General features: G+C 33.7%; 3 protein-coding genes across 4 annotated transcripts; 2 read left to right on the top strand and 1 right to left on the bottom strand.

Annotated features, from left to right (window-relative positions):
• Positions 1–28: 28 nt before the first annotated feature.
• Positions 29–1,301, bottom strand: LOC126678151 (probable methyltransferase At1g29790). Its single transcript, XM_050373039.1, has one exon. The coding sequence runs from the start codon at positions 1,246–1,248 to the stop codon at positions 55–57; it is 1,194 nt and encodes a 397-aa protein (XP_050228996.1). The 5' UTR covers positions 1,249–1,301; the 3' UTR covers positions 29–54.
• Positions 1,302–5,645: 4,344 nt separating this feature from the next.
• On the top strand, positions 5,646–10,282 carry LOC126676561 (importin subunit beta-3-like). Its single transcript, XM_050370789.2, has 10 exons — positions 5,646–7,040; positions 7,561–7,764; positions 7,956–8,066; positions 8,395–8,483; positions 8,585–8,651; positions 8,774–8,840; positions 8,922–9,058; positions 9,410–9,501; positions 9,593–9,659; positions 9,778–10,282. Exons 1-10 carry the CDS (start codon positions 5,769–5,771, stop codon positions 9,946–9,948), a joined length of 2,277 nt encoding a protein of 758 aa, XP_050226746.1. The 5' UTR covers positions 5,646–5,768; the 3' UTR covers positions 9,949–10,282.
• Positions 10,283–10,381: 99 nt separating this feature from the next.
• On the top strand, positions 10,382–12,486 carry LOC126676562 (uncharacterized oxidoreductase At4g09670-like). 2 transcript variants are annotated; one of them, XM_050370790.2, is made up of 3 exons: positions 10,382–11,553; positions 11,842–11,941; positions 12,068–12,486. In XM_050370790.2, exons 1-3 carry the CDS (start codon positions 11,464–11,466, stop codon positions 12,181–12,183), a joined length of 306 nt encoding a protein of 101 aa, XP_050226747.1. In that variant the 5' UTR covers positions 10,382–11,463; the 3' UTR covers positions 12,184–12,486. The 2 variants fall into 2 exon arrangements, with proteins under 2 accessions (XP_050226747.1, XP_050226748.1); XM_050370791.2 differs by having other exon boundaries at positions 11,842–11,970.
• The last annotated feature ends 9,802 nt before the right edge of the window (positions 12,487–22,288 follow it).

The following is a 22,288-nucleotide window of genomic DNA, read 5'->3' as shown; positions in this document are numbered from 1 at the left end:
AATAAATTCTCTAGTAATTTAAAGATAATTAAGAAAATGAGTAGAAGAATAAAATCACCAAGAATTGATCAATGGCTTCTCCAACAAAGCAGAGAGGTACATCTCTCTAAGCTCAGGCCCACGATCAAGCTTCCTACCAACAACCCATTTCAACTTATTGAATCCAATACTCAGAATCAGAGGCTCATAAACTTTCTCAAATTCCTCACCAACACAAAAAAAATGATCCACCCAAAACAACCCACCCGGCCTAAGCACTCTATACACATCGAACATCAAGAAATGAAGCAAATTTGTCGGAATCCAATTGCTCAACACATGCATGGAGTGAACTATATCTAATGTGTTATCAAAAAATGGAAGTCTTTGAGATATACTTATGTATAACGGTATAACTCCTCGTGATGCAATGAAATTATTGAACGGACCGTTTAAATTCATTGATGTGGTTATGATTGTTATGTTTCTTTCTCTCATTCTTACTGCGAATGTTGCTACTCCTCCGCCGATGTCGAGCCCGATTCGGATCGTGCCGGGTTTTTTCGTCGCTAATACTTCATCAATGGTAAAATCTAGTGATCCTGGGGTGGTTTTTTTAGCTGACCAGCGAGTTTTCTCTCGTCCGTTGAGATCGAAGCAGTCTTTGCAGTCGTCGAAACCCTTCTGAGTTTTGTATCTGTTGATTAGACATGCGTAGTTTTTGCATGTGTAAGCTGTCCATACAACGGAGGAATCTGGCGGTGTAGTCCATAGGCTTTTAGGGAGTGGATACGGTTCGTTGGAGCTCGGTTGTGCGGCTGGGCGGCAACGGCGGCGAGGGAGTGGCTCGCAGCCTTTGAGGAGGAGCTTTTGTGCTAGAATTTCATCGTCTGGACATGATCCGTTGACTTTGTAGGTCATGAAGCGTTTAAGTTCATCAGGGAAGAGAGTGCATGACTGGCCGACCGGTGGGTAGATTGTGTCGGAGTCAAAATTGGTGTTGAAACCGAATGGTAGAAGTTGGCCGGAGGTGAAAGCGAGGAATTCGGATGGGAGGTCTTGGGTTGAAGAGGTGTCAGTTGTTGTGGTGGTGGTGGTGATGGGGGCGGAAGCAATGGCGGTGGTGACGGTGGTGAGGGGGTTGAGAGTGCAAGAGGAGGAGGAGTAGAAGGCGGAGGAGAAAAACAAAGTGAAAAGATTAGTAGACAAGAGAAGGAAGAAGAAGACTAGATTTGTGGAGATAGACTTTGGTTTATGAGGTGAATCCATTTTTCTTTATGGTTTGCTTTTGATTGAAATAACTTTAAGATGAAGAAAATAAAGGACTTTAATAGTAGTAGTCGGAAGTGGGTGCATGGTTTTTGTTTCTATTCTATCTATATGCTTAAAATATTTTGAGTAGATGGACCAAATAAATTTAATAATTGTATTTGTATATGATACTTGGAAGGGTTGAGTTTAATATACAATAATAATATTAATTTGAGTTCAATTTAATTTTTAAAAGTTTTAAATTGATAAAAAAAATATAATTATATGTCGAATATATAATACCAATTATCTACATTGAGAAATTAATAATTCTACGTGTTGGACTAATATTAGTTTGAAAAATAGTAGAAAAGGTAATAAATAAGCGAGTAGATAGACGTATAAGACTTTCGAAATTAATTAATTAATTGATCAAAAAGTAGAAACTCAAATAACCAATACATCTAAAATTTCAAGCCGATAATGTTTTTATAATAATTATCAATGTCTATAATTTATCCCCTCGCGCAAATATTCATCGAATTTGAAGTTTATATATATATATATATATATATATTCTAATATTGCAAATATCGCATTGATTTCTTGTACAAATGACTGTGATATGTGCTTTGCATATATGATTATTCTAACAGAGAAGACATGTGAGATTCTCATTTAAATCGAATTCATGAAAGTAAACAGTTGGTATAATTTTAAATTTTCAATATTCAATCACTTAGATTTATGTATATTTATGTTAATATTTTTTTATTTATATAGGAAAAGATGATATAACATGGTACTACAAGTCTACAATTTGTGAAGGTCAAACAAATTAAGAAACGCTTTATATAAAAGTCCAAGTTGTTGGAAATCAAAGCTGTGATAAATTTTGTAATGTTCCCATTCACGAAGGCAAGTGCTCAGACTCTTTATCATCAGTAGATCCACATTAGCAGGAAAATCTAAGAAAAATAAAAGCATTATAGTAATGTTTTTAACTCGATGCATTAATCTTGTTTATAGGAATCCACACCCATTCACATGCAAATCCAGGATTTTTGCTTACAATCTACTCTTCACAAAATGATAAAATTAATGAACTTCTTTTCTACTTGTTAATTCTGCTTTACAGTATAATTGATGAATTCCGTATGGTGAATCGGATTTATAGTATGGATCGGACGTATATAATGCGGGTGGAAGAAATATTTGGAAATTAGAATGCTTTGAATTTTTAAACTCGAGATCTCTCCAGTACTTAAATTAGTAAAAAATAACATTAACGATAAATATACATTAAAAATTAGCTTATTAAATAATTGAAAAATTATCTTTTATATTAAAAATTTATATATTATCGATGTAATTTTTTTAGTGAGGTACCGTCATTAATTTTTTTTCAGTCTTGCTTCATTTAAATGTATATATTTAGTTTCTGGATATATGAAGGTCCTCTGGTTCAAAATGGATAATTCAAGTTAATTTAGTAGTCAAATGTTAAATTTTATAAGCCAATTAAATCATCCTCACACTTTTGATGTGGGATATTATATTCATTTCCCATTGCATTCCTAATATTCCCATCGCGACTGTCCTCAAGTCTCGAGACTTAGACAACACTCAAGTGTTTAATTTGGTTCATCGGCACCTCTGACACACCACAAACAACACTAGAATCGGTTCTAATACTAAATATAACAAATCCAAATTTAAATGGTCCAAATTAACTATTAGGTTTAATTCATTGGTTTAAAATAGTTAACACAAGTTAATTTAATAGTTTCATTTTAAGCATTATAAGTCACTTAAACGATCCTTCCAATTTTAGAGAGCGATGTTAAAAAATGAGTTCGTGGGCTTGGTTATCCGTCCAGGCCCACCCAAACTCGTCTTTTAAGGCTAAGTTTGGATAGTGATTTTTCGTCTCAAGTCCGGTCTGAGTCCGAGCCCCAGAAAAGCATGTTATTTTATGAGATTCGGGCTTCCATTTTTACATAATTTCCCATATAATTTTTAAAAAGTCTGATCCAAACCTGCATATATAGAGTTTAAAGGCTGGATTTAGGTAGATTATTTGAACTCGAACCGTTCTCGGCTTTACATAAAAAAGATAAAAAAAGTTTAGCCCAAACCCGGTCCATTGATATAGTGTAACTCCAAAAATAACTTTAAAGATGGTGTAATAAATTCTTATTTTTATTGTCGGCCGCCTTCCATTCCGGATTTGAAGTGAAAGTGGAGTTCCTTATAATTGATCTTACCCGGGCGTGGATTCATTCGTCCTAAGAGTGTGATAAGATAGCCTCTTTTCTTTCTTGGACATGAAAGAAGTTTCTTGGCTTCCCGCCTTAAGAAAGAAATTTTTAGGATAGACAGGCTAATGCATAATTAGCGAATAAGATCTCCAAGTTAAACTAGAGTTTCTCTACTGTCAATTTAAAGAAACATGTTCAATTATATGATGCAATGCAACAAAATTTTGATTTAATTTACCGGTTGACGACTTAATAATTTTCGTTACAGTTCTTATTATCAATACATTATTTTAAATTTTAATTAATAACAAAATCGTGATGTCTAACATTTTGAGTTTTCATCTAATCATGTTGTCAAAGCGAGCCAAACTTATTTTATATTGCAAATTTCAATAAAATTTTGTAAAACGTGCAATGCCAAATAGTTGGTATCAATATAATCTTGTCGAACTTCTGATCGTAAGCAATTTATCGAAAGTACTCGTATATTTTTAAGACAGAAGATCGATGTTTTAGTTTGATTGTATCAATTGGAATTAAGCACATGAGCATAAAAAATTGCATTGATCACAAGAAATTTATAGAAATTTTGAATCTTTGAACTAAGAAATACAAAACAATTGCTAAGTGTTTTAAGTGATTTTGAAAGCTCTAGATCGGGAATGATACCAAACTATGAAAAAGTTTCAAAAAAGCTACCAAATAATTTTTTATTACAAAATGGATAGTAAATTTAGCGAAACGTTCGTAAAAAGAAATTTCAGCCACTTGTTTCACACTAATTGGACGAAGCAATAAGCTATTTCAGCGAAAAGTGGCTGGGCAAATCCTCCTTTTATAACATTTTGCTAAATTTAGTATCAATTTTGTAACAAAAAACTGTTTAGTATTCATTTTGAAACTCTCGTATAATTTAGTGTCCTTCCAAATTTAATACCTGATTTTTGAATTGAAATCGTCATTCCTTCTTCTTGTTTTTCACGTTAAGCATGTAAAGTGTTTTGTTGGAATTCCATCTTCATCATAAGTTACCAAATTCCACGTAGCTTATGTAGTAACTTCTATAATATCCATGTTAAGTATCATTAGTTATTCAATCTATAACTTCTAACTTCTGTTTTTGTTAAGGTATAACAGTTAACTTTTATATGGCAACTCTCAACTCTTGTCTTTTAAAACGGCTGATTTTGAGTCACTAACTTTAGATTCTTGCTGTATGATTTATGCTTTTACAGTGTATATCGGATTGGCCTTTCTTAAAATTCAATCATACCACAATCAAATATTTAAGGGTTAATTTTATATAAAATCACCACCTTTACGTGTTTTTTCATTTTAATCATATCCTTTAAAAAGTGGCAAATAAAATCATCACCTTTCATTTTTTTACAAATCTATCACGAATGTAAAAATTCGGTGTATTTTTGTTGTCTTAACAACCGGAATCAACAAAAAAAGAGTAAGAGAAATGTATTTTGTGGGTTAATAGGGCATTAGTCAAATTAAAACATTTATTTGGAAGGAAAAAGACATTGAATTTTACTCATCGATGATAGATTTGCAAAAAAATGAAAGGTGGTGATTTTATTTGACACTTTTAAAAGAACGTGATTAAAATGAAAAAACGTGTAAAGGTGGTGATTTTATATGGAATTAACCCAATATTTAATATTTGTCTTAGTTCCATGTGTGCATGATAATATAAATATTACTATAAATTAATCTAAATGTCCATAAAATCATCATATTGTCATTTTTCCAATTATTACTTATTGGAGAGTTAATTAGAAAGAAATTTAAGAGCTATGACTAATGATATAAACGCTAGACAATGTCCAATTAAAATTTTAAATTTAATTTTTTCCAAAAACGCTCTACGTTCTCTAAAGTGAATTAATTAAAAAAAAGGTATATGTATGAGTTTGTTCATACACGAGAAAATTTCAAATATTAATCTCTATATAAAAAATTTGGTCATCAGCTAATAAAATGACAAGTATAAAATTTGGTTTAAAATATAGATATTTAAATTATTTGTATAATTAAATATGATCTCACTAGTTTTTTTGCTTTGGAAGATTCTCATCTTAAAAGTTTTTTTTTTTTTTTTTTGATGAACTCGTCTTAAAAGTTAGTAAAACATAAAGTATTATTTGACGAAAAAAAAAACCTTTAAATTTAAAAAAAAACCCAAAAAAATCCTTAAACCTTGTATTTGTAAACCCCAATTAAACCCTCAAACCCCAATCCTTTCTCATTCTTCAAAAATCTCAAACAATGGGGGAGATCATCACACAATTGGAAATGGAAGTTACAAATTTCTCAGCACAAATGCAAGATCAAGCATTTCAATTTTTATGCTCAAATGACATCAAACCAATGGAAACCCTGTTCTCGTTTCTATTTTCCAATCAACAATCACAAATATCTGAAGCGCATAATCTACTCCTCTGCGCTAAACACCACCACCCAGGTCTTCTGTTCATCAAGCTTCTCTTCATCCTTAGATACGCTCCTGAAATAGACACCCGTTCAAATTCTGCTTATGTTCTAAGTTTCTTTAGAGTTCAAAACTTGTGGCCTAAGTTAACTCATTCGGCTCAAGAAAACATGAAAACCCAGGTTCTTGATTTTATTAAAACAGAGGATTCGATGCATGTTTTAAGGGTTTCTTGCGGGTTTGTGGCAGAATTACTAGGTGAAGCTTATAAATGTAACGGTGAATGGCCCGAGTTTCTTGAATTTTTAGAAGGGTTATTAGCTTCGGGTATTGATAAGTTTCAGGAAATTAGTTTATTAGTGTTTGCTAAGTTGCCTGATGAGGGTAGGAGGTTGATCTGTGTCGCTTTATTTTCGCGAGTTGAGGTTTTGTATAAAGGGGTTTTGTCTTCGTTGAATTCGAAAAATGTTGATGTGAAGATCGCTGCTTTTGGGGCTGTGATTAGTTTGGTTCATTTGTTTTCTGTTTCTTTAAATGTTGATAGGTTAAACATTTTGTTGTGTAAGATGATGACGGAATTGTTTGATTTGTTGAAACGTAGTGAACAGGAATCTGCTCGACAGGGTTTGCAGGAATTTGTCAGATTGGCGAGGGAAGAGCCTCAGGTTTTGAAGTCTTGTGTGAATTATTTAGTTTCGGGTATGCTTAAGATAGCTGAGAGCGAAAATCTTAAGGCTGAAACAAAAATTTGTGCATTTCAGTTTCTGACGAATGTACTAAAAGTAAAAGATTTGGCATTAGAATTGCTGATTCTTCCTTCTGAAAGATTGTTTCTTATTGCAATGGAAATGCTACCTGGTACCCCTTATGATGATTTGTGGTCTGAGATGAGAAGTTTGGAGGATGATACTCCAAGGGAAATTGGCACATATAGTTGGGGAATCAAGTTCTTGAGCCAAATGTCAAACGTTTCAAGTCCCCAAAACATAGTGTGTATTGCTTTTAAAATTTTACCAACTTATGTGAATGCATGTCAGTGGCAGAAACGTGAAGCAGGAATTACTATGCTTGCTGTGATATCTAACTCTAAGGAGTGCTCGTATGAAATTGTAAGAGTAGCTCTCTGTTCCTGTTTTATGTATTGCTTGAGCTGTAGTTGATTTTGCTTAGTTCATCCTAGAGTCGCATCTTTTATTTTGTTTCGTGCTAATATATGAATAAGAGAAAAAAGTGCAGACAAATTAGTTTCTAGAGAAAACATGGCATTATGTAGTTACTACATGTATATTAGAACTTTGATAGTGGCTCATGTGTATATCTGAATAGTAGTTAATAAATTGATAGGATGAGGTATAACTCGACGAATCCATCAACTACTAAAACTATCAAATGAACTGTATACACCACTGTAAGAAATATACTAGCTAATATGCCCACATTTCTATTTTTGAGGAACATGATTATGATGACGACAACAAACTCAAGAATATTAATTTATGGACAACAATTAAGATATTCGCACGGATGGTATAGTTGCTACTATTACATAAGAACCTGTTGATTTTTTTTTACAAGAGAAATTACCTTTGAATTTATCATTGTATCTTTTATACTTTCATATTTCCACAGGCACTAATGGGAGATTACTTGAACCAAGCTGTGAACATAATCACGAAATCATTTAAAGATACTTCTCCCGAAGTTCGCTTAGCAGCTTTTCATTTTATGCAATTACCAACAGATTTGGTTGGTGTGATTCAAACTATTCATCATTCAAGGATTTGGCCTGCATTTATTGCTGCACTTGACCGGTCACAGGTTTCTAGAGTAGAGGTATGCATATTGTAATTTATTTGTTTAGCAAGCTCATTTGACTACGATTGTTCTTATGGTTTGATACCAACTTCTTGAAATAGTTGCTCTGATGTAGAAACATTCACCACTGCGTCAGAAAATGACAGCTTGCAAGTAAATTCAAGATAATTAACTTCCAGAATGTGTTTCTCTTGAAATGTCTGTTACAGGAAGAAATTGTCTCTGCAATTCTCTGTTTTCTAAAGAGTATCCCTCCAAATTGCTTGGCTGGCTTCACCAATCCAGATGTTTTAACGAGAAGATTACTTCGGTTGCTAGAGGTACACACTTTACTATCTTTTAGTAATTTAATATCAATCTGACCTTAACATGCTTGGAGAAACACACTTATCTTCTTGTAACACCGAGTCATTGACTATTGCACGTGCATATATATCTTTTCATATGTCTAAATCATTTGCCACTCTAGACCTTATAAATGCACAATTTAAAGTTAACTCCCAAGAGAAAATGAAATTATAAGTTCTCTTGATAAATGCACAATATAAAGTTTTTTTATACTTTTTTGAAGTGACAAAATATGACTGTTGAAACCTTGGTTTGCCCTTAGAGTTTCGCTGACTTGCCCACCTTTTTTATTTCTACCAGAGGGGTAGAAACAAAAGTGCACAATGCAGAGCCATTGCAATGCGTACTTTTAATACTCTGGCAGCACAGCTGGATGGAGTATGTCTCGAGTAAGCTCTCAACCATTGTGATCATTCTTCTCGAATTTATGTAAATGGTGTCATAAATAATGTTTTCCCCTAAAACCATTACAACCTAATTTTCCTTGCAGGTATTGTGCCCGTTACCTTCCAGTCTTGTTACAAGCTTGCAGCGATACGAAATCGGAGCTTAAAAAGGTTCTCATCTTTCATCAATCCTTGTTTGAAACATCCATGATCTCAAGTTTCTAGTCTTATTTTTAATATATATTTTTCTGCAAAAAATAAATCAATTCTTTTTCCCACTGTCATAAATGTAGGAAGCTATGTATGGAATTCGAATTTGTGTAGAGTTTGGTGGTGCTGCTTTCAGACACCTTATCAAAAGTATCTTGGTCAATCTTCTTTTATTTCAGAAGTCAACTCATTTTGGCTCCAATAAATTTAATAGATTATTGCCAATTGCAGATGTTCTTATCACACTAGGCAATGTGATTGCATATCCTAATCAATCATGTGTGGAGGATTTGAAGGCATCTGACATTGCTGTTAGTGCTGTTGGAAAAATATTTGAGTTTCATCAAGACTTCATAAATGAAATTGAGGTAGTGATCTGCACTTCCATCCATCATCAGAAAAAAAATACGGATTTTGACTAGTGATAAGGTTGTTGAGCTTTTGCAGATTTTCTTTTTAGCTTTCCTCGATTGAATGTTCTCGACTTTAGATAGTCAACTATTATATATTTTTAGTGCCACGCAAGTAATTTTTTAAGTAATAAACATTAGTCTTTATCAAATTTGATTTCTCTGTATGATGCCTTTGTAGAGTCATTCATTTCGATTTCTTCTCATATATTTGTTTGTCTACTGCATAGACACGTTCATACTTGAATGTTATCTTTTATTTAATTTCTTATATGAAATTGATTTATCGATGAAGTTAACCTTTAACAGCTAGTTCCCATCTGGTTAAACTACTTGCCTCTCAAAAATGATTTAACTGCTGCCAAAGATGTCCATGATCAGCTCTGTTCAATGGTTGAAAGGTATATATTGCATTTCTTTCATGCTTACATACTGTAAACTTCTATTCCATTTGTGTCAAAATTGAGGACAACAGTTCCATTCAATTTTCAGATCAGAAGGGCAGCTTTTCAATTCCAATTATGAACTCCTCCGAAAAATTCTCTCTATTTTTATTGAGGTAAGTTCTTGGTTCCTATATCTCTCTTATCTGGATGATCTTTTGGATAATTGTGTGCATCCAGACGTTAAAACATTTTTCATGTTCAGAAAATAACTCTTTGCTTTCTCCCCTGTAGGTTATTAGTGAAGGAGACAAGTTAGCCACACTGCAAACCTTGGGCAGAATGAGAAATTGGCTAAAGCGAATGTGGGTGACATATCCAGATACTCTGTTGAATCCAATTATATTCTCATTACCTGCCAATCATCAGCAAGTGCTAATAATGGAAATTGGTTCTGCGAATTAAATATCACAGAAGTATGTTTACCCTTCCTTGACTTGGTATATTTTGCATACACAGGAGAGCTAGACGATTTTGTGAATCTAAATAGTATATAGAAGAGCTTTTGTTGCACAAATTTTAAAGAAAAAAAGGTCATACATGTAGAGACTAGAATGAATCAAATTTAGTTGTGCAGTTCTTAGATTACAAGTAATACTTATATTGTAGAGAAGATAGAAAGGAAGAAAGAATGGCAAGAAAATGAATGTTGTAGGATGATACCAATGATGCAATCTTAATGATTTCAATGCTTATATAGTAAGTTCTGTTATGACTGATTGTTCAGTTTTTGTACTTCTTTGATCTCTTATGTGCTGAGTCCATGAGCTTTAAAAATGACACATGCTGATCCAAACTATTTTGGTTTCCTTTATTTATCTGCTGGTCATCTCATGAAATGCAGTATTTGTTTGACTACATATGGTTCCGATTATTTGTCTTAAAAAAAACGTAATAAGAACAATAGTTATGCAAATCCTAATGCATGCTTAAATTTTACAACTTGGTTCTAATAGAAGTATTTGTGATGCTTTGATCAGATATGTACATTTATATATATATATGGTGTATAATCATTATTTATATCTTGAAATTATACATTCAAAACTGATTGCTAGATGTTAACTAGGAAAATTCAACCATTATACAAATATGAGTATTATATCCATTTGCTACTACTAATTAGCCTTTACCCTTTATTTGGTTCAATTCCATGCATTTTAGTAATTCATTTGTTATAAACATAATCGTGTTTATGAAAGTTAAAAAAAAAATTACTTTATGAAATTATGAAATTTTAAATATATTATAATTAACTATATTCATTTACAAATGGTTTAAATGTTTTCTATAGAATTCATTTGAAGTTATAGAATTCGTTTAAACCAGACATACCATTAGCCTAATGCTGCGGGTACTTTGGTACTCGTGCTAGAATTCGAATAGGGACTTAGCTTTTCCCTTTACTAAGGTTACAAATTAGATAAAGAAATCCACCTAAGAAACATGCTAATCGTTATAAGATAGTATATTTTGTATCGTAGACTAGTAGAGTGGGCGGATCCATTATTGTTGAATTGTCAAAGGATTATCCGCTCACTAAGAACTTCAACAATTCCTCTTCTTCAAGAAAGAAACCAAAATATAGAAAAATGGGTGAAGAAATTAGCAGGAGCCATAAGCTTAGCTCCCAATTCAATTCTCTATGCAATAGCTAGTCTTTCATCGGATAAAGCTAGGCAATTTGCTACTGGAAATGCATTGCCTGACAACATCAAGATTTATGGTAGCTATGAACAACTTGTCGATGATCCTTCTATTGATGTGGTTTACAAGCCATTGCCTATTAGCCTTCATCTGAAATGGGCAGCTTTGGTTGCCAATAAAAAAAAGCATTTGCTAGCAGAGAAGCAAGCAGCACTTGATGTGGGCTAGTTAGATAAGATTTTGGAAGCTTGTGAAACTAATGGTGTGTAATTCATGGATGGTTCTATGTGGTTGCATCATCCCACAATTGCCAAAATCATGGAAATTCTTTCTGATCTCAACCAAATTGGACCACTTCATTTTGTAAGTTCTCCCTTTTCCTTTTCCTTTTCCTTTTTCTTTATTTACTTTGGTTATGTGATCAAACTGACAAATTTGGTTCAGTTCAGTTTGAGACTATAAAAAAGATAATGTTTTAGTTTGGTTCGGTTTGAAAAGTAAAAAAGTTTCTTTCAGTTTGTTTTTGGTACAAACTGAACCAACTGGTCCGCTTGGTTTTGCAAAAAATCTAAATTTTGGTTCTGTTTGGTCTAATTTAACATTCTTAGTTCTTGTAAAGATCTTGATCCAGGTTTGCTTTATGATTCTCAGATCTACAGCTCATCAACATTCTTAGCAGCTTCAGAATTTGTAGACAGTGATATAAGAGTTAAACCAGAGATGGATGGTCTTGGTGCACTTGGTGACTTAGGTTGGTACTGCATTGTCTCCATCTTATGGGTACAAACTACCTGATATGGTCAATGACATTACTAAAAGCTCTTACACTATGAAACTGACAACACAGTAGCTATTAATTATTGCTCTTTCCTCTCAGATTCAATGATGGAGTTGAAACTAGTCGGTACCAACGGATCGGTCCATCTCATGGACTTCATCATACCATTTCAAGAACATGCTAGCTTTAACCACTCATTGGAATGTGAAGTCTGAAAAAGCTGGTGGCTAATCAATTAGCTCAAGAGGCTTTGATGGTTGAAGCATTTGCTAGGATTGTTCAAGGCATTGAAAAATCTGTCGCCGGACCGGATAGGAAATGGCCTGAGATTAGTAAAGATGCAGCGAAGCAGTCTTTTGATGTTGGTTGCAAACCTGTTTATTTGTAATTACTGGTGAAGTTAAGAATGAGCTCATTGTTATTTTGTTGCTGCACAGATAGATGATAATTTCACCTTTTGATTTGTAGATTCATTATCTCGAACGGATTTTGTTGTAATGTACATTGAGTGAATATTATTTAATAGAAATTATTAAAAATGATAATTTATAGAAAAGAATTAGTTTTTGTTTTGCTGACATGCAAGCTGATGTGGCTAGAGTGGATGACACAATGACACATGATTAGAAATCTCAGGCCAAGTTGAAGGGGTAAAGTATCCTTTGTTCGAAAAAAAAAAAACAATTTTGTGTTTTAAAAATGGGTTTAGTATCGAAACTGTGAAGCTGTTTAGTAAACTTGTTGGATAGGTGAGACTCGAGGAGTCGCTTAATCATAATCAATGAAATTATTGCAACCTTTTCTCAGCACAACCATTTATGTATTCTAATTTTCAAAATGTAATGTATTATATATGTTTGTATGTTCTAAAATAATTGTAATATTGGATGAAAATGTAAAATTTATGAGATATGTAGATGGAGATAGAAAAGAAAAATTGTTTGCGAAGTTGTCCTTTCAATTTTAGGGTTTCAAAATATAATCTAATATTTTTAATTATATTATATTCTATAATAAATCATAAAATTTAATTTATATTAATATATTGAATAATTTACATTTAAATACTTTATAAAAATGGAGTAATTTTTTAATTGATTTTATTTTAAGTTTAGTTATAGTAAGTTAATAAATTTTACTTAAAAGTGCATCTTAATTTTACATTACGGCACCGTTTGGATTGAAAGATTTTGAAATTGATAGATTTAACAAAATCAATGGATTTAAAATTCATGGAATATGAAATTGGTGGATTTGTAAATTCCATCGTTTGGATAGAATCTAAAATCAATGGATTTATAGGGATAATTTTGGAATAATAAAATATTCTAACAATCCATCAAGTATAAAAAATGGTGGATTTCAACTTTCCCACCTCCTAGGTGAGAAATCAAATGAAGGATTTTGGATTCTAATTACTTTTTATTATATCATGCGATGAATTTTATTCAAATTCATGGATTGTGTAAAATCTATGGATTTTGATCATCTGAATTCCCTCAATCCAAACAATTACGTATATTTAAACTAATATATCTAATTTTTTTATTTATAGTATTATTATTTATATTATGAAATATGAAAGTTTTTGTATTTAATTACTTAAAATTGAATTAAAAGAATTTTAAAAATTGTATCGTCATAAAATCTGAAGAGGTTTTATTGATGCTTATATTATTCATTTTACAACTAATGAATTGGTATTTTTATGTAATTATAATTAATTAAATCAAAGTTTAAACTAATTAGAGTTTAGAAATTTTGTTGTCATAAAATTTAATCATCAAAATCATGTAATTTAATTCATATAAATTATGTAATCTAATTTATGTTAACATATTAAATAAATGAATTTGATGTAAGTTATAGATTCGAAGTAAATTTTAAACCAACCAATTTTCTTGTTTTAAATTTGTTTTGATTACATTAAATTAAATATTTTTATATAAAAAGTACTTCTTATTTGAATATCAATATATGTTTAAAATTATATTATATTTAATTCAATTAGGGGCATGCTTAAGCTAACTGAATCATATTCAATGGTTTGTCGGCCATCACAATCACATTAATGATATATATCGCACAAGATACCAAAAACATAAGTATCCCAACACCACCTAAGTGTCTAGAAATACGCACAAGATATTCTATGCTTCCGAGAATATCCTGGCACCGAAGTGCCCTGCAGATCTTTGATCGTATCCTTTATCTCAGTATTTCACAATTTAATCGTTGCATCTCTAAACCATTGGATATAATTAGTCCTAGGTAAGCAACTGTCAACTTCTTTAATTATAATTAAAATTTAATTCTCTAACTGCCTCATCGAATGTAACTAAATACTGACAAACATGTATGCAAAATATCCATCAATTTCACCGTCACATAATCCAATTTTTATTACACTCAAAACAAATACGGCAACAATATAATCAATGCATCAACTAACATATAATTTACATATATCGAAACACCAATGCCAACTATATAAAAATTCACGTTTAGCAACCTAGTTGAGATGCTCGGGTGCAATTCCTGATTTTCCGACTACAATTTTATTCAAAAAATAACGTGATAAAATAATAATAATGAAACCTCTTTTTTTTGTGTCCAGAATCAATTATAACACTCATTTTCTCATAATCCATGCTCTTATTAAATACATTATCAATTTTAAAAAGACATTTTTAAAACACTGTGTATACAAAATTGACTTTAATATTTCAGATAATTACATTACGTTATCATAAAAAGAAAAGAATGGAAATTCAAGTGTTCAAATACCTCAATAGCTTGTTGATATAGAAATTAAACAGTAGGGAAGGACACCAATACGGTTGCATGTTTTTTTTTTGTAAGCGTTATATTTGATTTAAGAGATTAGGGTTTAAATATTTATATGATACAAATGGTTTAGGGTTTTATTTTAGAAAAGGTGGAATATCAATTTTGTCCCTTATTTTATTATTGAATTATTTATTTTTCGGATGTTAAAATTTCATTGGATATTCTAAACGGTCCAAAGGATATATATTCTATTGTCCAACTCATAGCACTAGGATTCACTACTAGAAAACACTGTTTTAGCGACGGATTTTAGTGACGGACTCTAAATCCGTCGCTAAAACAGTAATTTTGCGACGGATTTTGCGACATAATTTCAATTGGTCGTTATTGTGCTTAGAGGTAAGGCGGGAATGATCCCGCCAAATTGGCGACGGATTATCCGTCATTAATCCGTCGCCAATTTGGCGGGCTTTGGAGGGAAAATATTTTCAGCCAAAATTAGCGACGGATTTTAACATCCGTCGCTAATGTTGGCTGATTTAGAAACGAATCGTTTTATTTATTGATTTAGCGACGGATATTGTCATCCGTCGCTAAATATTTGCGACGGATGCTTTAGCCCGTCGCTAAATCAACGGATGAAACGATTCGTTTCATTTAGTTCTAATTTAGCGACGGAAAATCCGTCGCTAAATTAGAACTACATCTTCTCCAGCAGAGCCCTTTCTTTTCCATTTTCTTTGTTTTAAAAGAAAACCGTTCCCGCCGCCGCACCCCTTCTCTCTGCAAATTCTGACCGCCGCCGCCGCTCCCCTCCACTCCTCTTCCTATTTTCACGTTGGGTCATCAGTGGGTTCGTTTCCCTCCGTTTTTTTGGCGTTTTTTGTGCGTTTTTTTGGCTGCCCTCCACTGCTGTCCGCTGCCGTCCGCCCACTGCCACCACCGTTGCCGGCGCCGATCTCCCGTGCTGCTCCTCCGGTTAGTAATTGTTTTTCTTTATTTAATATGTTAATTGCTGGATTCTAAATTAGTTTAGCTAATTATTAAATTAGATTTGATTATATATTAGATTATAAACTAGGTTAGTGGATTGTAAAATTAGATTATTAGGTTAATCTAATTAGATTTTAGATAATTTAATTAGGTTAATTCAGTTTATTAGATTATTATTTAATGTAGGTTAAATTAATTTAAAATTATGTTAGTTAATTAGTGTAATTACTATTAGGGTTTATATTAATTAGAATAAATATAATTGTTAATATAATTTTAGTTTAAATAATATATATATATATATATATATATATATTAATTGATAGTATTTAGGTTAATTGTTAGGTTAAATTAGATTAAATGTAGTTAATTTGTATTAATTTATTAAATATTTTATAATTGTGTAATTAGTATTAATTGTAAGCATTTTTATTAATTGTTAGATAAATTAGATTATTAATTAGTTAATTGTTTTAGTTTAATTTAAATTATATCAGTTCATTAATTTATTAGATGATATTAGTTAAATGGTGTAATTAACGTATTAAATGTTAATTCCAGTGTAATTGTATTGTGGTTTTGGTTTGCACGTTTTGTAAATTGCTTGCAGGACTTACCTGAAAAATGGGTGATGCTCATTTTTAGGGGAAGTGCTGCCCAATTTTTTTTAGAAAATGAATGTTTTTATTAATTATATAATAACAGAAAGAGATACATGGTGGATATTAATAACAGAAAGAGATACAATAAGTATGAACCATTCATCTTAGCTGAACAGGCCGACCAAGTTCATTACCTGTCATATCCAAGTAAAAGAAGGGATAAATTAAATTGGTGGGCAGTTTGCAGAATAAAGGCACGATCAGAACTCGACATGCCCGAGGGGATTATCTCGGCCTTTCAAGATGAGATAGAAGAAAATCCTCTCGTTGTTGCAACAGACGAAAATCCGACATGTTTAGCTGATCAAAATGGAGAAGCTGATGAAGATGCGTTGTTCGTGCCTCCTGAAGAAGAAACAGAATTAGATGAGTTCATCGCATCCTCATCAGACGAAGATGAAAGTGAAGAACTTTAGTTGTGTACAGTAGATTTTATGTATTACATTGTTTCTTAATTATAATTATGTTTCTTAATTATATTATTCAAGTGTACCTTTTGAATTTGAATTCATATTAATTATTAGTTATATGTTTCACGTATGGCTGTATAATTGTACTGTTATATTATGTTGTCTGGTTGTGGACAATTAAGCTTGACATGTTTACAGGTATGAGGGGAAGAGGCTCAGGCAGAGGTTCTGGCCGGGGATCAGGCCGAGGACGTGGACAGGGAGACCCTACCGAGCCCGATGCCGAGGCGCAGCAGCAGGCGCAGGCTGAAGGACCTGTTCAGCCTCTTCAGCAGCGCGAGCCTGGCGAGCCACAAGCTATTCTGGACGACCAGGGTAGGGCGTTGGTTCGCCCGGACCGTAGCAGGTTTGAGAATAAATTTTTTAATTTGTAATATGTAATTAATATGTGTTGAAAATAACATTACGCTTATTACATCGCAGGACATTGTTGCTGGACTCTGGGCCTGTTTCTAGGGCTATACGAGACATTTTCAGACAATGCTGGTTCGAGACTGGATCAGCATGGCGGTTTCTGACAGCGGACCAGAGGGAGTTCTATTTTCAAGAATTTCAGGTAATTAAATTTTCAGTTTCAGATATTTAAGTTGTGATTTCTGTGGAAATGCTAACTCACGGCTCATGTTATTACTTTTGCAGAAAAAGTTCTGGTGGGATACGTCGGCCTACAGCGAGAAGCTCATCAGACAGGTCTTCATGACCCACGCAGCCACTCGGTATAAAGACAATATCCATAAAATGAAGAAGTTGAAAGCTAAGCACACATCTGTGAACCAGGAAATCTGGGAGTCCTGGAATGCTTTCTGGGACACAGAGAAAGAGAAGAAAAAGTCAGAGATAGCCCGGGCAAACCGGATGAGCGAGCCGGCAGGCGCTGGTTCTGGACCTGTCCGCCATACCGGGGGATCTCGCTCCGCTATCAAGCTTATGGATGTGATGGTTTGTCTCTAAATTCAGTAATTAAATAACTTAATAACGTATTTGGTTTTATTGTAATACAAATGAAATTGTATTTTTCTGATAGACTAAGGAGCTCGGCCGGGAGCCGACTGCGACGGAGCTGTACAGTCGCCTTCACTCAACGAAGGCTGACAAGAGGCCGGTCGACAAGCGGGCCCAAGACATGACTGTAAGTCTTTATCACATTTGAAAGTTTATAAGTTGTGTAAATGTTTAAGTGTTGAAAACATTATATACTTGTTAAATATATTAGGTTTAAATGTGAAATTATATAGGTTGTATGGACTTAACGTTTTTGTAATTAGATTGAAAGTATTTGGTGGCTCTGTTATATATTGTATTTACTTGCAGGACTTCCCTGAAAAATGGGTGATGCTGATATTATAGCGGAAATGCTGCTGAAATTTTGTTAGAAATTAGGATTATCTAATTTTATATACTTTTTTATTTGTTATAAAACTAAATTGATATGTTTGATTTGTAACTGTTTTGTAGGATGCCATCGCTCAGAGGCTCGCTGCCGCGACACAGTCGCAGACCGGAGAGGGTAGCTCTGCGAGTCCAGGGGAGGTGAACGAGACCCAGCTGTTTCTAGACATTGAGGGCGTCAACAAGAAGCACCGGGTGTACGGCCTAGGTTCGGCGAGCAGCAGATATGCAGGCCCGAGCAGTAGGACACAGCGAGGCAGCTCTTCCAGGACGTCCCAGCAGACAGAAGAGGACATCGATCGCCGTGTTCAGGCCGGCATTCAAGAGGGTCTGCGTGAGGTTGAGCAGAGGCTAGCAGAGAAGCAGAGACAGGAGCTGGCGGAGCAGCTGGCAGCTGCGCGGCGTGAGCAGCAGGAGAGCATGGCCCAGCTTATCCGTGAGGAGATCGCGAGGTTAATGCCTACCCTCCCTTCAGAGCATCGACCACAGTTCCCCCCTCCCCCGCCAGACGGCGGCGACACTACAGATTTGTAGTCTTATTTTCCGAACAAATTAATTGCGGGTTTTAACTTTCGGATGTTATATGTATACTTTAATATTACTTATATATATATATTCAGTATTTGTTTCAATTTATTGTGATTTATAAACGCATTAACGTCACTGTATTTAAAAGGTGTAAAACAACAGGAATAAACGGAAAAATCGGCTGCAAACCGTAAAATTCTGCCAAAATCAGTAAAATTGGCGACGGATGGATAACGATTAGCGACGGATTATCCGTCGCTAACTTGTGCCATTTCTGTCTCAGAAATGACACAATTAGCGACGGATTGTGATCCGTCGCTAATATATTATAGTTAGCGACGGATAATCCGTCGCCGAATGTGGCATTTCTGAGACAGAAATGGCACAAGTTAGCGACGGATAATCCGTCGCTACTCGTTATCCATCCGTCACTATTTTGTCTCAAAATCAGTCTCAACCGGTTGACAAATAGCGACGGCCGTGGAAAAAGTAGCGACGGATTGTCCGTCGCAAATTTTGCCACGGAATTGGAAAATGGTCGCAAAACTTTTTTGCGACCATTTCTGTTGCGACGGACTTAGTCCGTCGCAGTTCCGTCGCTAACCTGTGTTAGCGACGGAATATGGGCCATTAGCGACGAATTTGTCCGTCGCTAATTGGCTTTTTTCCAGTAGTGATTGTGGAATCAAGAAATGCCAAATATCTTAAAAATGACATGATCAATAGGAGGGATCATTTTCAGGATTCTATTTCTGAAAATGGTCATGTTGATACCCAAACTTCCTCGTTGATTGATCAAGTCAATATTAGAAGTGTCCCTCAAGTTCAAGTGGGCAATGAGAGACAAGAAGAAATTCCACATACTGATATTGATCTAGTATATTAAGTTGTTCGAGAAGAACCATAAATAACCGAACAACTAGTTGATCAACACGATCCTCAAGAGAATGTTGATACAATTTTAAGGAGATCTACTAGAATAAAGAGACCAGCAATACCCAGTGACTACTATGTGTATCTACAAGAGTCAGAGTTTAATGTTGGAGCCGAAAATGATCACGAGACGTTTTCATGACAAGCCATGAGTAGTAATGAATCAAGCTTATGGCGTAATGCTATGAATGATGAGATGGATTCTATGTCATCAAACGGGGTATGGGACCTTGTTGAGTTACCTGAAGAGGCGAAAGCCATAGGGTGTAAATGGGTCATAAATACAAAGGAAGACTCATCAGGTAACATTGAGAGATACAAGGCTAGACTCGTTGCTAACTTATTCACTCAAAAAGAAGAAATTGATTACAAGGAGACGTTCCCTCCTGTATCAAAGAAAGATTCCTTTTCAAATAATCATGGCATTAGTTGCATATTTTGACTTAGAGTTGCAACAAATGGATGTGAAAATAAATTTTCTAAATGGAGAACTGGAGGAAGAGGTATACATGAAACAACCAGAAGGATTTCCTTCCAGAATAGGCGAGCACTTGGTTTGCAAGCTCAAGATTTCAATATATGGATTGAAACAAGCCTCACGTCAATGGTATTTGAAATTTCATGATGTTGCATCTTCATTCGGTTTCGAAGATAATGTTGTTGATAATTGTATATATCAGAAGGTTAGTGGGAGCAAGATTTGTTTCTTAATTCTATATGTGGATGATATTTTACTTGCAAGTAACAATATGGATATGATATTTGAGGTGAAACAATTTCTCTCGAAAAACTTTAATATGAAGGATTTAGGCGATGCATCTTATGTCATTAAGATTAAGATACATCGTGATAGAGCTCGTTGTACTCTTGGTATGTCTCAAGAGACATATATCAACAAAGTTTTAAAGAGATTTCGGATGAAAGATTGTTCACCTAGTGTAGCTCCTATTGTGAAAGGTAACAAGTTTAACTTGAACCAATGTCCGAAAAATAATTTCAAACGGGAAAAAATGAGAAACACTCTATATGCTTCATTGTTGGAAGCTTAATGTATACTCAGGTTTGCACAAGACCTGATATTGCATTTATTATCGAAATGCTGGGGAGATATCAAAGTAATCCAGGCATTGAGCATTGGAAAGCTGCAAAGAAGGTATTGAGGTACCTTAAGGGGACTAAAGACTACATGCTCATGTATAGGCATTCAAGAAACTAATTAAGAAGTAATTGCCTACTCAGATTCATACTTTGCTGGCTGTGTTGATTCACGTAAATCAACTTCCGGTTATATTTTTATGTTGGCTGGTCAAGCTGTTTCATGGAGGAACGCGAAGCAAACTTTGACTGCTACTTCTACTATGGAAGCCGAGTTCGTGTCCTGTTTTGAGGCTACTTCTCAGAGTGTATGGATTGAGAGTTTTATCTCCCAACTTAGAATCATGGATTCTATTTGTCGACCGCTAAAATTATATTGTGACAATTCAGCTGCTGTCTTCATGGCTAAGAACAACAAAAGTGGTAGTCGAAGCAAGCATATCGACATTAAATACTTAGCCATACGAGAACGTGTGAAAGATAAAGCAGTGATAATTGAGCATATAAGTACTGATAATATGTAGCTGATCCTTTAACTAAAGGCAGCCACCAGAAAAATTTAAGGATCATGTGAAAGGTATGGGACTTGGTTCCTTGTTGCGACCTTTGCGTTATTAGAACGATGTTATTTATGAAACTCTTATTATGATGTATTCTCATTTATATCTGTGTATACATTTAGTTATATTATTATCTTAATTAATCATGAGAATAGTCAAATTAAGTTAGGACCAAGAATAAACATCAGATTTATTCATTAAGTTATTTCAGTTATTAATAAATAATTTAATGCATTGTGACACATGGAAGATAATACTTGCTTTTCAAAGGACTTTTCGCCATTATTCATATATTTTGTTTCTTATTGTTGGGCATTGAGGTTCATATAGATTAAGTGGGACAATGTTAGTTATTTTCTCCTTTAAGTGATCTTTGAACAATGCACCCATTTAAACTGATGTCAATTGCAACCTTTTGTAATAGACACATACATAAACTTTGATGGGGTGGTTATGGAATATATTGTCTATTATATCTTTGGTCCCCAAGACCAATTCAACACTTTCATAACATTTTCTCATACACCATCTAGAGAGAGAGAGAGAGAGAGAATTAGGATTTAGAAGATCAAAGGAATCATAAATTTACAACAATTTCAAAACTTCATTTCCGTCAACAATGGCCGGAGGTACGCCGTTCTTTGCTTCCGCTTTTAGGTGATTATATGTTATATTAATCACATGAAATTCAAACTAAAAAATAATGTAAATACTGTATTGGTAAAACATACAAAAAAAGCTCTCGTAGTTTTTACAAATATACAAATCAGTTTTTTTATCTTTTTGGGATACAAAGCCCTCTATATTTTTAAATAGACAAATAACCCTTTTTGTCGAACACCATTAAAAACACTTGTTAATGGCTGACATGTCTCTCATAATTATATAGGAAAGAAGCTC

The sequence above is a fragment of the Mercurialis annua genome, linkage group LG4, assembly GCF_937616625.2.
Source record: "Mercurialis annua linkage group LG4, ddMerAnnu1.2, whole genome shotgun sequence".
Classification (NCBI taxonomy): domain Eukaryota; kingdom Viridiplantae; phylum Streptophyta; class Magnoliopsida; order Malpighiales; family Euphorbiaceae; genus Mercurialis; species Mercurialis annua.
This window is presented reverse-complemented; position numbering and strand designations above follow the sequence as displayed.